Source organism: Berghia stephanieae, chromosome 4 (genome assembly GCF_034508935.2).
Source record: "Berghia stephanieae isolate SIO BIC M18660-M18661 chromosome 4, UCSD_Bste_1.3, whole genome shotgun sequence".
Lineage (NCBI taxonomy): Eukaryota > Metazoa > Mollusca > Gastropoda > Nudibranchia > Aeolidiidae > Berghia > Berghia stephanieae.
The window spans coordinates 94,318,668-94,331,378 of record NC_088363.1 but is presented as its reverse complement, the minus strand read 5'-3'; the positions used below and the strand labels follow the sequence as shown (position 1 = coordinate 94,331,378).

General features: G+C 35.0%; 1 protein-coding gene across 3 annotated transcripts in view; it reads left to right on the top strand.

Moving 5' to 3' along the window:
- LOC144971609 (serine/threonine-protein kinase mTOR-like) overlaps positions 1–12,711 on the top strand; it is an 80,592-nt gene that overhangs the window by 25,849 nt on the left and 42,032 nt on the right. For all 3 annotated transcript variants that reach the window (XM_078912681.1, XM_078912679.1, XM_078912680.1), the window contains 12 exons: positions 389–511; positions 1,506–1,589; positions 2,691–2,783; positions 3,653–3,787; positions 4,984–5,119; positions 5,801–6,042; positions 6,264–6,350; positions 6,846–7,013; positions 7,265–7,377; positions 8,993–9,248; positions 10,655–10,807; positions 11,257–11,399. In XM_078912681.1, the coding sequence (XP_078768807.1) occupies positions 389–511; positions 1,506–1,589; positions 2,691–2,783; positions 3,653–3,787; positions 4,984–5,119; positions 5,801–6,042; positions 6,264–6,350; positions 6,846–7,013; positions 7,265–7,377; positions 8,993–9,248; positions 10,655–10,807; positions 11,257–11,399 (1,733 nt within the window). The remainder of the gene's footprint in view (positions 1–388; positions 512–1,505; positions 1,590–2,690; positions 2,784–3,652; positions 3,788–4,983; positions 5,120–5,800; positions 6,043–6,263; positions 6,351–6,845; positions 7,014–7,264; positions 7,378–8,992; positions 9,249–10,654; positions 10,808–11,256; positions 11,400–12,711) is intronic.

Genomic DNA, 12,711 nt, shown 5'->3' with positions numbered 1-12,711 from the left:
TGTCAAGATAAAAGAGTTTGTCAAGTTAAGAGTTGTCAATTTGTTGAAATGATGTGTGTATATATTTGGTTTCAAGTTACTGGTGAGGTTTATGTCAGAATTAAAATGCAAGCATGTCATGATGTTATCTTGTCTTCAAAGCTACACAAAGGACATTGTTGCCCTTTATTTCCTGTATTGTTAATTGGTTGGAATAACAAGAGTTATAAACCTGGCATGTTAAACTTAGAATTGTGATTCCCGACTTGTGTGTTCCATTGAATGGCTGATACGTGCTGTTGATCTAGATTGAAAAAGAGAAATATATTATAACACATTTCAATCTTCTCTATCCCACTTAAAAAAAAAAATGTTTTTACCTCAAAAATTTCATCTGATTATTTTTCAGATTTTGACAGAATTAGAGCACAGTGGTATTGGCCGTAACAAGGAACAAGCAGCCAAAATGTTAGGTCATCTGGTATCCAATACTGCCAGACTCATCAAACCATACATGGTGCCTATCATGGACGTAAGTCATGGTATCTATTTTTATGGCACTATATGATCGCTTGGTCCATGGGAGTGTGATCAATCTCTCACTATGTGTCATGGCAAATTAGATAATTCTTTTTTTTTTTTAAATGTTGTTTTTATTTAATGGTCTGCACTGGGCTATGAAAGCTTCTTGAGCTATCTTTGATGTTTTTGTTTCATGCAATGACATTACACAAAAAGATTTGTGTCCAAAAGGAAGGAGAGAAAAATTATGTCTTTTAAGTTTTCCTTGATTTTGCTAAATTTGGTAATGTAATGGCAAACAGAAAAAGATCACTGATAACAAAAATCATCAAATGCCAAATGGAATTTTTAGGACACATTATCCGCCACCCTGGTTTGGAAATACTCGCCTTGACTGGAAAGATGAATGGAAAAAGAATAAGAGGAAGACAAAGAATAACGTATTTGAAAGGGATAAGAACTTGGACAGATGAAGCTGAGAAAGGTGGCGCTGCTTTAATAGAATTAGCAAGAGATAGATCAGCTTGGCGGAAGATGACCTCCGACGTCTGCTTCAGATATGGAACTACATGAGATGAGAATGGGGGTTTCTGACTGAGGGGCAGAAATATATGACTTGACCTTAGAATATGGTCTTTTCTTTCTTTTTTTTTTTTTCGTTTGTTTTGTCTCTTTTGTCAATTCCTAACCTATTAGAGAGGACTTGCATGCCTGTTTGTCAAATTTTTATTTTCTTCCCCTCCTTGTTTGATAAAACTAGGCTGCAGGTCTTTCTTTTTGTCGACTTCTTGCTTTTTTAAATGTGTCTGTTGAACAGATTTACAATAAGAATCTTCATCAGTTATTCAATATACATCCCTTTCTCCTCTGCTCTTTTCTTCTTCCTCTTCTTATACATCTTCTCTCTCCTTCTTCTCTTCCTTTTCTTCTTCCATCTACCCTTACAAAAACATACTCAAGTAATGCATGCATGATTTCCCCGTTCCAACCCTCTCTCTGTCCAGGCCCTGATCCCCAAACTCAAGGAACCAGACCAAAACCCCAGTGTTACCATCAGCGTTTTACAAGCCATTGGAGAGCAGGCTCAGGTACCTTTATACACTTTGTTTTTCAATTACTTTTACATCAGATTATAGGTTGGTCGTGAATTTGAGTCCCTTTTCAGACGCTTTTGTTACTTTTTATTTTTTGGGGCAAGATTATTAACCCCATTTTACTTGATTTGACAGCAGGGGTTATTCCTGTTGATAGGACATTTGATGATCAACTATATTCCCTCACAGAATTCAGGAGGGCTTGATATCTTATGTGCGGCTATGTGGTCTAGTGTTATGACACTTGCTTTCGGATTGGAAGGTCCTGGGTTCGAGCCACGCGCTTGGCACATAGTTGAGTCCTTGGAAAAGGCTCTTTACTCACATTCTCTCACCGTACTCATATGTAAAATGAGTACCTGGCTGTTAACAGCGTTGTCTTTGTCCGAAAAATTGTAATATCGCCTAACAGGCGTAATGTCCCGTCCAACATGTTAAATGTTGCTGTTGACAGATGACAGAGGGACCCCTTGTAAAGCGCTTTGAGCACATTTAGTGGATATTGCGCTATATAAAGCTCAATTAAAAAAAAAAAAACTCAATCTTATGATGGAAGAATGTAATATTTTAAAATAGTTATAAGGTTTTGACAACATGCAAATATACAATAGCCCTTTTCAAAATTGTTTGTAAATAATAGTATATATCTTTATTGTTCTCAAAAAAGTGACAATTTGTCATTTGGTGACACATTTATAACAATACAATATATTGACATAGACACACTCACACAGATGCATACTAGTAACATCGTAGTCATTGACATAGACACACTCACACAGATGCATACTAGTAACATCGTAGTCATCGTCACCATCTTTGTAGGGTAAGCAGCCTGATGGTGACAACAATTTTGTGGAAAATTGTTTATTAAGTTAGCAGCTGTAAATTACAAGAAACTAATAAAAAATATATTATCAGTTATCAGTTGAACAGCTTGAAAAAAAAAAACGATATTTGTTTATTAGGTGAGTGGCCTGAAAACTAGAAGAATTTTTGAAAATTGTTTACTTGGTGAGCAAAAAAAAAAAGATTTTTATTAAGTGAGCATCTTAATAGTGAAATGATTTTTTTTCTCTTCTCACTGTTGTTTAGGTGAGCGGTCCGGACATCAAGCAGTGGATGGACCAACTTCTTCCCATAATTCTGGAAATGTTGCAGGACTCGTCATCTCTACAAAAGAGAGAGGTTAGTGCAGTCATTTGTTTTGATTAGCAATAATGACACACAAAACAGATCTTTGCCTGAATGCCCATTCCGACAAATAGACCATATTTTTTCCATGAAACAGACAAAACTTTTTCGATCAAATTTGTCATTCTCTTTTTCATTCTTTTGATTTCATTTTTGTCTGTATGTCATTTTTATCTAGGCAGTTTTCATTATTACTGCATGCCTTCTTATTCTTCTTCTTCCATTAAAGCCAAAGCTTCAGGCTGAAGATTGTATGGCCGATTTTTCAGCAACAGGGGTTTTAGAGGGAAGCAGGGAGCAATTTTTTGAAGTCATCAGTCGAAAGTGCTTGTTTACAATTGGTTGGTAGGAAGTTCCAAAGTTGAATGGTGGGAGGGAAGAAAGAGTAACGATGATGGTTTGTTCTTGAGTGGGGGATACCTTACCTTACTAATTAATTTATTAAGCAATAAGTTAATAATGAAAAGACTAGATGTTGAGTATTGCTAAGTCTTTTAATGTACCATTAATCAGTTTGTTTGTGTGTCTGTTTTTCTTTCTTTCCAACTGTCAGACACTTAGATGGAAGCAAATATATTTACATGCGTGAGAAGTATAAAAGGCGATTGCCTTATTTTCTTCATATTTTCCAAGACTTCTCTTTTCACCACTGAATTTGTCAGTTGATAATAAATTGACGTAAATATAAAGAAGTAATTGTAATAATTTATGTTAACAAAGAAATATGCTTTTTGGCATTTAGCATAGGCTTATGTTTGGGAATTGATTCATGAATATTCAAGCTACAAGTAAATTCGATTTGATGAGAAAGAGCTTTTTTTTCATGTGTTGATGGTCTCTGAATTGCATTTTAATCTGAATAGGTAGCACTTTGGACTCTTGGTCAACTAGTGGAGAGCACAGGCTGTGTTGTTGAACCTTACAGTCAATATCCATCACTTTTGGATGTCTTACTGAATTTCCTCAAAACAGAACAGTCACCCAGCATCAGGAGGGAGGTGAGAAAGCATATTTTTTATTTGTTAAAACCTGTATACAAAGATCAACCAGACTTGTCTCCCTGGTCCAGATATCTGTAATCTGCATAGGTGATGTAGGGACCAATTTTTGTTCTTCCTCATTTGAAACTTTACAGACCTGCCACTTATACAGGTGTGTTAGTTTATATCTAGGTCATATCTAAATTTGGTCAGAATTGGATTTCTTTTTCACTAGATTTGAATCTATTAACAAAAATTTTACGGGACACTGGATTGAATTATTGATATGTTATAGAGAAATGTATGTGTGGCCTAATTCAACGATGCATGATTTCAATTCTATTCAAAGCAATTCAAAGTGATCTTTATATAGAGAAATAATGAATTTTGATAGATAGTTTTTATTTATTTTTTAACTCTTTCAGCGCCATTGGCTGCCCTGTGCGGTCAAATCAGAATCTGTTCAATAGCCACACTTGAAAGGCAAACACAATAATGCAATACAATTCTACTTTCTACAAAAGTACTATCAATTGAACCAATGGTATCATTTCTTTCATCAGAACATTCAATTGGCCCTAAGGGGGTATTTTAATTGAGATTTTGTGCTGAATTGGAATGTGGCTTTGTCTTAGCTTGTCATTCTCACGCTGCCTCAATCAGGTGTCAACTATTTTGTGACGGAAATGTTAATATAGCCTCAGCACTGAATGAGTTAAATTTTGATTTAAAAAGAAAGAAGGTTTTTAAAAAATTTTTTTGCCTGCGGTGGATGTGACTGAATCAGTGCCACTAAATCAGTCAGATCTGCCGCAGGCAAGAAATAAAATATTTCATTATTTGGAAATTCTTGATGTCTCATCTGATCATTCCTTAAGGCCCATAGAGCCAAAGTTTATTCCAGCATCTATAATAGTGATAAACACAAATAAAATTTGAATAGGAGGCTAGTCTATTGCAAATCACTTTCCACTGATCTTACAGATCCAGCCACCCAATAACTGCTGGGTGAACTTGGAGGTAAGAAAAATAATCTCAAATGCACCTTGGATCCATGCTGATCCCTTTGTGAGGCAGGACCCTGTATTTTATCACAATTCACAAGTAGAATTTAAATTCAGACTTTGTTATTAGGCTTTCACTTCAATTTCAGCCAGATATTGTTAAATTCAGTTTGAGTTGCAGATCCCGACATTTTTCTATCGTGTTTTCAGGTGATCAGAGTGCTGGGCTTGCTTGGTGCTCTCGACCCCCACAAGCATAGAATGAATCTTGGAGTTATCAGTGAGAAAGAAGCTGCTGTCAGCAAGTCAGAGTCTAAAACTGGAAATCAGGACAATGTTGCTGGAGGTCAGTCAGTCTTACAAACACAAACATATTGACTTTTGTTTTCATTCTTCTTCTTCTTCTTCTTCTTCTTCTTCTTCTTCTTCTTCTTCTTCTTCTTCTTCTTCTTCTTCTTCTTCTTCTTCTTCTTCTTCTTCTTCTTCTTCTTCTTCTTCTTCTTCTTCTTCTTCTTCTTCTTCTTCTTCTTCTTCTTCTTCTTCTTCTGATAAGGCTTGTAAAACACTCAAAAACACAAAATGAACAACTGTCAGCTAATGATGATAATAATAACAACACACATTTAATTGATGTCACACAGCTTACCCCTTTGGAAGGGCTTTGGGCTTTGGGTGTTTTACAAGAATGAATAATAATACACAAATCTCTCACATTTATACAAGATTTTAGTGGCTCTTCAAGTTCTTTTTAAAGACGCTCAAAAGCCAATTTCTGAGGTTAAGTTTCAAGCTATTCCAGACTACGGGACTAAAATTTTTGAAAAAGTTTCCTCTCTTTTTTTATATTCTCTTTTTGGGACTATCAATTTACAGGCACCGTTTGAAGATCTCAGTTGTCTTGCTGGCTCATAAACAGATATAAGACCTTGGAGATGTTGTGGAACTTTTCCTTCAATACACAATGATGCCATTTCTTATTGAAATCAACTTTGACAATAAACCTCATGTATGATTTATTTCCACACAGATGTCAACATGAGTGAGCTGATGAGTGCATGCAGTACCCTGGAGGAGTTCTATCCTGCTATTGCTATAAACCTCCTTATGCGAATCATCCGCGATGCATCTTTGGCTCAGCACCACAAGATGGTTGTTCAGGCCATCACCATTATCTTCAAGTCCCTCAGCATCAAGTGTGTTCCTTATATCCAGACCGTCATACCTGCATATCTCACAGTATTTAGGACTGCTGACTCAAGCTTCAGAGAGGTAATACATTTCTTTTTATTGTAATATTCCTAAATCTATTGACTCAACATCATGGTCTCTTTGGGTTCTATTCTTGTTGTGGCCCAGAGTGATGCTTAAAATAAAATTAAATGAAAAATGAAACATGAGTAGAAATTACTTTATGATATCATTGCATTATTATTTTTTTTATTTGATTTTTTTTATCATGAGAGCATTCTGTTTTTGTGTCCTTCCAACAGTTTTTATTCCAACAATTGGGAGTGATCATTGCCATTGTCAAACAACACATCAAATCTTACATGGATGACATCATTAACCTTATCAAGGTAGGCCATTGGTATTGTCATATCTTGTATTGAAAATTTGTGTATCAATGTTAGATACTTTTACAATTCTCTATTGATTTTGTAAAAGGTTTTGAATGTATCACCACTTTTACTCATTACTTTACAATTTTCCAATGATTTTGGGAACATATGTTTTTATGATTTATGCCCTAAAAATTATATTTTATATTTTATATTGAGATAATTGTAAATCCATCTATCTTAGAAGGGCTTTTGTAATCGAAGAATGATACTAAAGATTAAAAAGGATCAAGCTTGCCTTCTGGACTCAGGATTTGTATTGTTCAAGTTGCGTCCACCACATCCAGAGTTTTAGCTGCCAGAAAAATAAATATGTCTGAAGGGAGTTGCAAATTGTCCAATTTTGCATTGGACAATGTGTATGTTAGGGGTATTGAGGTGTACAATAAAATTCACTACTGTTGTTTTTCCACAACCGTTTAACAGATGTCCCACTGAATATTCTATTTACAGGAATACTGGAGCAGCAGTACATCAATGCAGACAGCTGTCATCATCCTTTTGGAGCAGATCGTCAATGCTCTTGGTGCTGAGTTTGGCATCTATCTGCCACAAATCATCCCACAAATACTCCGAGTCTTCATGCACGATACCAGTGAGAACAAAATTGTCACTGCCAAGGTGAGAAACAATATTAGACTACATTTGATGCACAATTTTTAAAAAAAACAAAAAACTACTGCTAAGCTACAAAAATTTCCAATTCAACTTTAACTTTTTTATCATTTAGAAACAAGAACACCCTTAGGATGAAATGCTTTTATTTGTACTACTGCAAACTATGTGATACATTTGTAATAATGAGTGATTTCAATTCTTTCAAATTCTATCAAAATGATCTGGAATTGTTCTATTTAAATACATTTCCACAGCTTCTCAAAGCCCTAGAGCTATTTGAAGGCAACCTTAATGAATACCTGCACTTGTTGCTGCCTCCAGTTGTGAAACTTTTTGACAACCCAGAGAACCCAATACATCTCAGAAAGTATGTAGAATGTGTCGTGATTTTGTTTATGTTGTGTGTCTTGATAATGTTTTGTTTGTCTCTTTATGTTGAAAATTGATTAAAGCTTTAGAAATAATATTCAAAGTAAAATCTTCTTAGTCCCTTTGCTATCCAAATTTACAACAGAATGCCTATAAGACAAAAAGAAAATTATTAAATCACCTTTCTTAAATTATATATTTATTATATATCTATAGTTTTTAATACACTGTAAGGTTATTTTATTTTATTTTATTTTTTATTGTTGTTTTTACAAAAAAATGTTAGGATGTTAGTTAAGGCCACTGGGACACATTGATCTTAATCTTGTGCTTTAAGGAAATAATTATACAGTGGTTTCCAGCTACAAGCTCGATCAGGCTTTAAGCAAGCTCGGGGCTCGAAACAGAATTTTTTACTATATAAACTAGTAATCCCTTATAACCACAATCAATTTTCTGACCACAACTTTAAAATTACGAAATTACAAGGAAATAAATAATCAGATAAAAAGAAAAATACCATAATTTTTTAAATCCAAAAGATTAACTAACAAAGTTTAAAGAAATCAGGAAAATGATTGGCGAGTTCAGACCTCACTTTTCCATCATTACTTCTGTTGTACAAAACGATTGACACCTCAGTGATGAAATGTGCAATGCACCTCCATCATAAAATCTGAAGTGATAACATTAGGCATGGTCGGTAGTGGGGGAATTAGGATTGGTATGTTGTAGTGACGTTGACATGGTGCTATAAGCCGGGTAAGGGAAGGGAGTGCTCAGACTGTCAACAGATTATAATAATAATAATATATACTTTATTCATCCAAAAAAATGGAAATTCGTTTACAGACGTCGCATGCATAAAAATGTATAAACACAAAGTTGAGAATCTATGGCGACAATGTATGCATATATATATATATATATGCAAATGTACAAACATGTAAAAATATACAACCAAGAACCAATAGCAACATCTTATATATTAATTTAATAAATTGAGATAGGCCATACCTCTGGCCTCTAGTCCGAACTTGTGAGTGTATATTTAAAAGATAGATATGGTCAGAGTTAACTCTCTTGAGCTCACCTTCATTGTAAATCAAACATATTTGTTCCGATTTTCCATGCACATGAACTCAAAAGAGTTAATCATTAACTAGGAGTCATTTTGATGACCATAACCATAGTTTATTCAAGAAGTGTAAAGTGTGTTTACAATGTGAGATATGAAGACAAGATTTACACCTGTTGTCTTGATTTCACGCATTCATTTGTTGACCACCCTTTTCCATGTTACATACCTGTACTGTGCACCAACAAACTCTGATGTTAAACTAGCAATCACAAACTTCTTGTCCCACACTTATTGCGCAATTTAAAAGACAAAAAAAAGCTAGCAAGAAAAAAAGACTTTGATTGGACAAATGCCAAACCAGCAACATGTGCATACTATTATGTATACATTTGTAAATGAAGAGGAAACATTATTTTACTGCAATTATGAGCATTGACTTTACAAAAAGAATCTGCATCTGCTTATAAGTATAAGCCCTGCACCTAGCTTGTATGTATTATCATTTAATCATTTTCTAACTTAATCATGACAGGAGTGCCCTGGAGACCATAGACAGGTTGACAGACTCCTTGGATCTGTCTGACTATGCATCTTGCATTATCCACCCACTTGTACGTACTATGGACAACACACCAGCCCTACATCATGTGTGCATGGACACACTGTGTACCTTAGTCATTCAACTCAACCACAAGTTCACCATCTTCATCCCCATGGTAACGCGTGTCATGCACAGGCAACGCATCTCTCATCTCCGTTACCACACACTTATGACACGGATCTTAAGAGTGAGAATATATCCTTCAAATTTTGGAATAGATTTTAAATGATATCCAAACTTTATGCAATATGTTGATATTTACTGTAGCAATATTTACCTATTATGTATAATGTATTACTCTGGAAAGTATTAGTCAACATTAGTCCTTCCATCAGAGCCCAAAGACCATGGAGCCAGAAGGTTTATCCAGGTTTTTGTAGCATTAAAGGTCAGACAGAATTCTTTATTACCCTAGCAAATGGTACTTTCCACCATTTCTAACAGAGCCATCATGGCACCTCAATCACCAGTCCTTTTGCTTATGAGGCAATTGCTTTGCCTGCTGAGCTATGGGGAAATTTGATTGAAACTATATATGACTAAAATATTGAAAAATTGGCAATAAAAAGCAGGTCTCTTATACAGAAATGATTATTTTTTTTCTCCATGAAAATTGTCTAAGCTGGTTCAATCATATATGTGAATTTGAAGAAACATGTGTAGTTGAAGGAAAGGTGAAGTATTGTGCGTGGTGTTAATAATGAGATACATCAGTGAGGAATCACGACTCAGGTCTAAAATGCCAGGTTTGGAATGATAATTTTTGCCATAGATAATACCAAACGATACCTGTAAAAATATTTTTTCTAACCAATAAAACCAAAAAACAAAACAAAGTTCTTCAATAGCCAAGATGCTATTAGATAATTTTGGGAGATGATATTTTTTTCTTGTAAATCATCTCTCTGACATGGACCAAGTTTCTCTGTTTATTTTGTCTTGAGTATGTAATGAATTGTAAGCATTTGAGTGTATTCCTCTAATTGGGATGAATTGTAAGCATTTGAGTGTATTCCTCTAATTGGGATGAATTGTAAGCATTTGAGTGTATTCCTCTAATTGGGATGAATTGTAAGCATTTGAGTGTATTCCTCTAATTGGGATGAATTGTAAGCATTTGAGTGTATTCCTCTAATTGGGATGAATTGTAAGCATTTGAGTGTATTCCTCTAATTGGGATGAATTGTAAGCATTTGAGTGTATTCCTCTAATTGGGATGAATTGTAAGCATTTGAGTGTATTCCTCTAATTGGGATTCTATGCTTATATTTGGACGAGGCTTTCTCAAACTAAGTATACTGATAATGTGCTCTTTGAATCTACATCTGTTCCTTATTTAAAACATTCCTCTTGTCTTACCTTTTCTTGTGTTCTTTTAATTGTAAATCTATAATTTTTTGACTATCCCATTTCTTCCTTTTTACTGGCACTGATGTGACCCAAATGTATTGCAAATGTAGTAAAACACTGAAAAAAAAAAGAAACTCTCACAGCGACAAAAATCAAGTGACTGATGATGTGTTTCATTGTTGTCATGATTTCATGGTGGCATGATATTTCAGTCATATTTTATGTCATGATCTCTTTTTAAAGGGAACAACAATCGCAGAGGAAGAAGACGATCCTATTTTGATGAAAAAAGAGAGACGTGAAAAGCTGATTAAAACAGGAAAAGAGAGATTGGACAATGTGCCTGACACGACATCCATCAAGAAATTGAATGTCAATTTTGACACCATGAAAAGGGTTTGTTATTAAACTTTGGATTCTTATTTTAATTATTATAATCATCTTGACTTTTTAGAATATTGAATATCATTTTGTATTTTTAGTTTATTCCAGTTTGTCTAATATTTTCTGATCAGAGTTTATTTATAGTGTAGCTTGTAAGAAAATATAACAAATTGAATTACCTAGGACTGAATATTATCCATTCCTAATTTTACACTAAATTTTAGACAGGTTGTTAATCATGTAATAAGAGAGGAAGTGCTCAAATGTGTCAGTACAAAAGGCTAAAATCAGAAAATTTACAAGCATGTATGAATTTCAATGATGCTTACATCTTTTTTGAAAGCGAGGAGGAGGAGGAGTAGAAATAGATCATAAACTTTTCTATTTGATAGGTAAATATATTGCTGCTGTGTGGTTTTAGAGTAGGGATTACAAATGTCGTGTTCCTTGTTTTCCACCAGGCCCTGGAGACTGGCCGTCGTGTGTCCAAGGAAGATTGGATGGAATGGCTTCGTAAACTCAGCATTGAGTTACTCAAAGAGTCACCGTCTCCTGCTCTCAGGTCTTGTCTAGCTCTGGCACAGACTTACAATCCACTGGCCAGGTAGGAGAGTAGAAAGCAATGCAATATGAACAGAAATACTGAATGTATATTGGCTTTAAAGAAGCCCCAATCGCTCAATTGGCCCCAAGTTCTTGTCTTTCAAGCAAAGGGGACCTGGTAATTGGTCCAAGATGCAATCAGTATTTTTTTAAAGCCATCTGTCCACCCAGCAAGGATTGAATAGATGGGTCTTGTTGTAGAGGTGATGAAAAGTAATTTGTGCTAGATTGACGTCCTATCCAAGGGGTAAAAGCAGTTGTTAGTCTGTTTAATGATTTGGAAACGAATAAATTCTGGTTCCGTAGGCGTAATGACAAAAAAAATTGCTATATTTACTATATTACTATATTTTTGCATGTATTTGTTGAAGTGCAGCTCAGATACGGAAAACTTGAAGGCATGAAAAACTGTCAATTTAAAAGAAAGATTGATTTGCATTACTATTGTCACCCTTCATTAAATAAAAGCTCAGATTTGATCAAATCTGTCATCGGATCCCAATGACTTCCTTGTATTTAGGTTGTAGTGTACTAGTACTAGGTTTGTAACAATAATTACATTTTTTGCAACTTCATATAGTTGCTGTGGTCATGTCTTGCCATTTTTTCCTTCACTGTTTTGCAAGCCTCATTGTCATTGTCATCATCAACATTATCATTATCATCCCCATTGTTATCAACAATATTTGTTTCTAAATCTTTCCAAATTTTGTTTTCAATGAACTATTCTTTGCTGGGTGGAGTCTTCTGTCCTGTCATGGTGGGCAGGGAGGTTCTTACTGGGTCTTCTATTCCCCTTTATCTGTTTTCAAAATTGCTTTCTATCTTTGACTTGGAATGGAATTTCTTGGTTTTGTTCTGGCCCAGGCTGGAGTCCTTGGCTGAGAGGGAAACAATCAGATGTATAGTTATAGTTTTGATTTTAGATTCGGAACCTTCGATGGACCATCAAATTAAGACAATGATCCAATCATTGATGTGTCATTTGGAAAAAAATTCGATATATTCGACAGTTCCTTTCTGAGGATGTTACCAGGAAACTTGTTGTTTCTCTTTTATTTTCAAAGCTGGATTACTGTAATGCTCTGTTGTTTGGTGTCTCTGAAAATAAGCTCAAGAGGCTGTAGACGGTCCAAAATAATGCTGCCAGATTGGTCTTTCAAAGGCGGAGGTTTGACTCTGCCACACCTCTCCTTCGAAGATTACACTGGCTGCCTGTTGGGAAAAGGGTCAATTTCAAAGTATGTGTCCTAGTTTATCGTTGTCTGGAAAACACTGCCCCTCCCTACCTCACAGAACTCCTAAAGAAATAT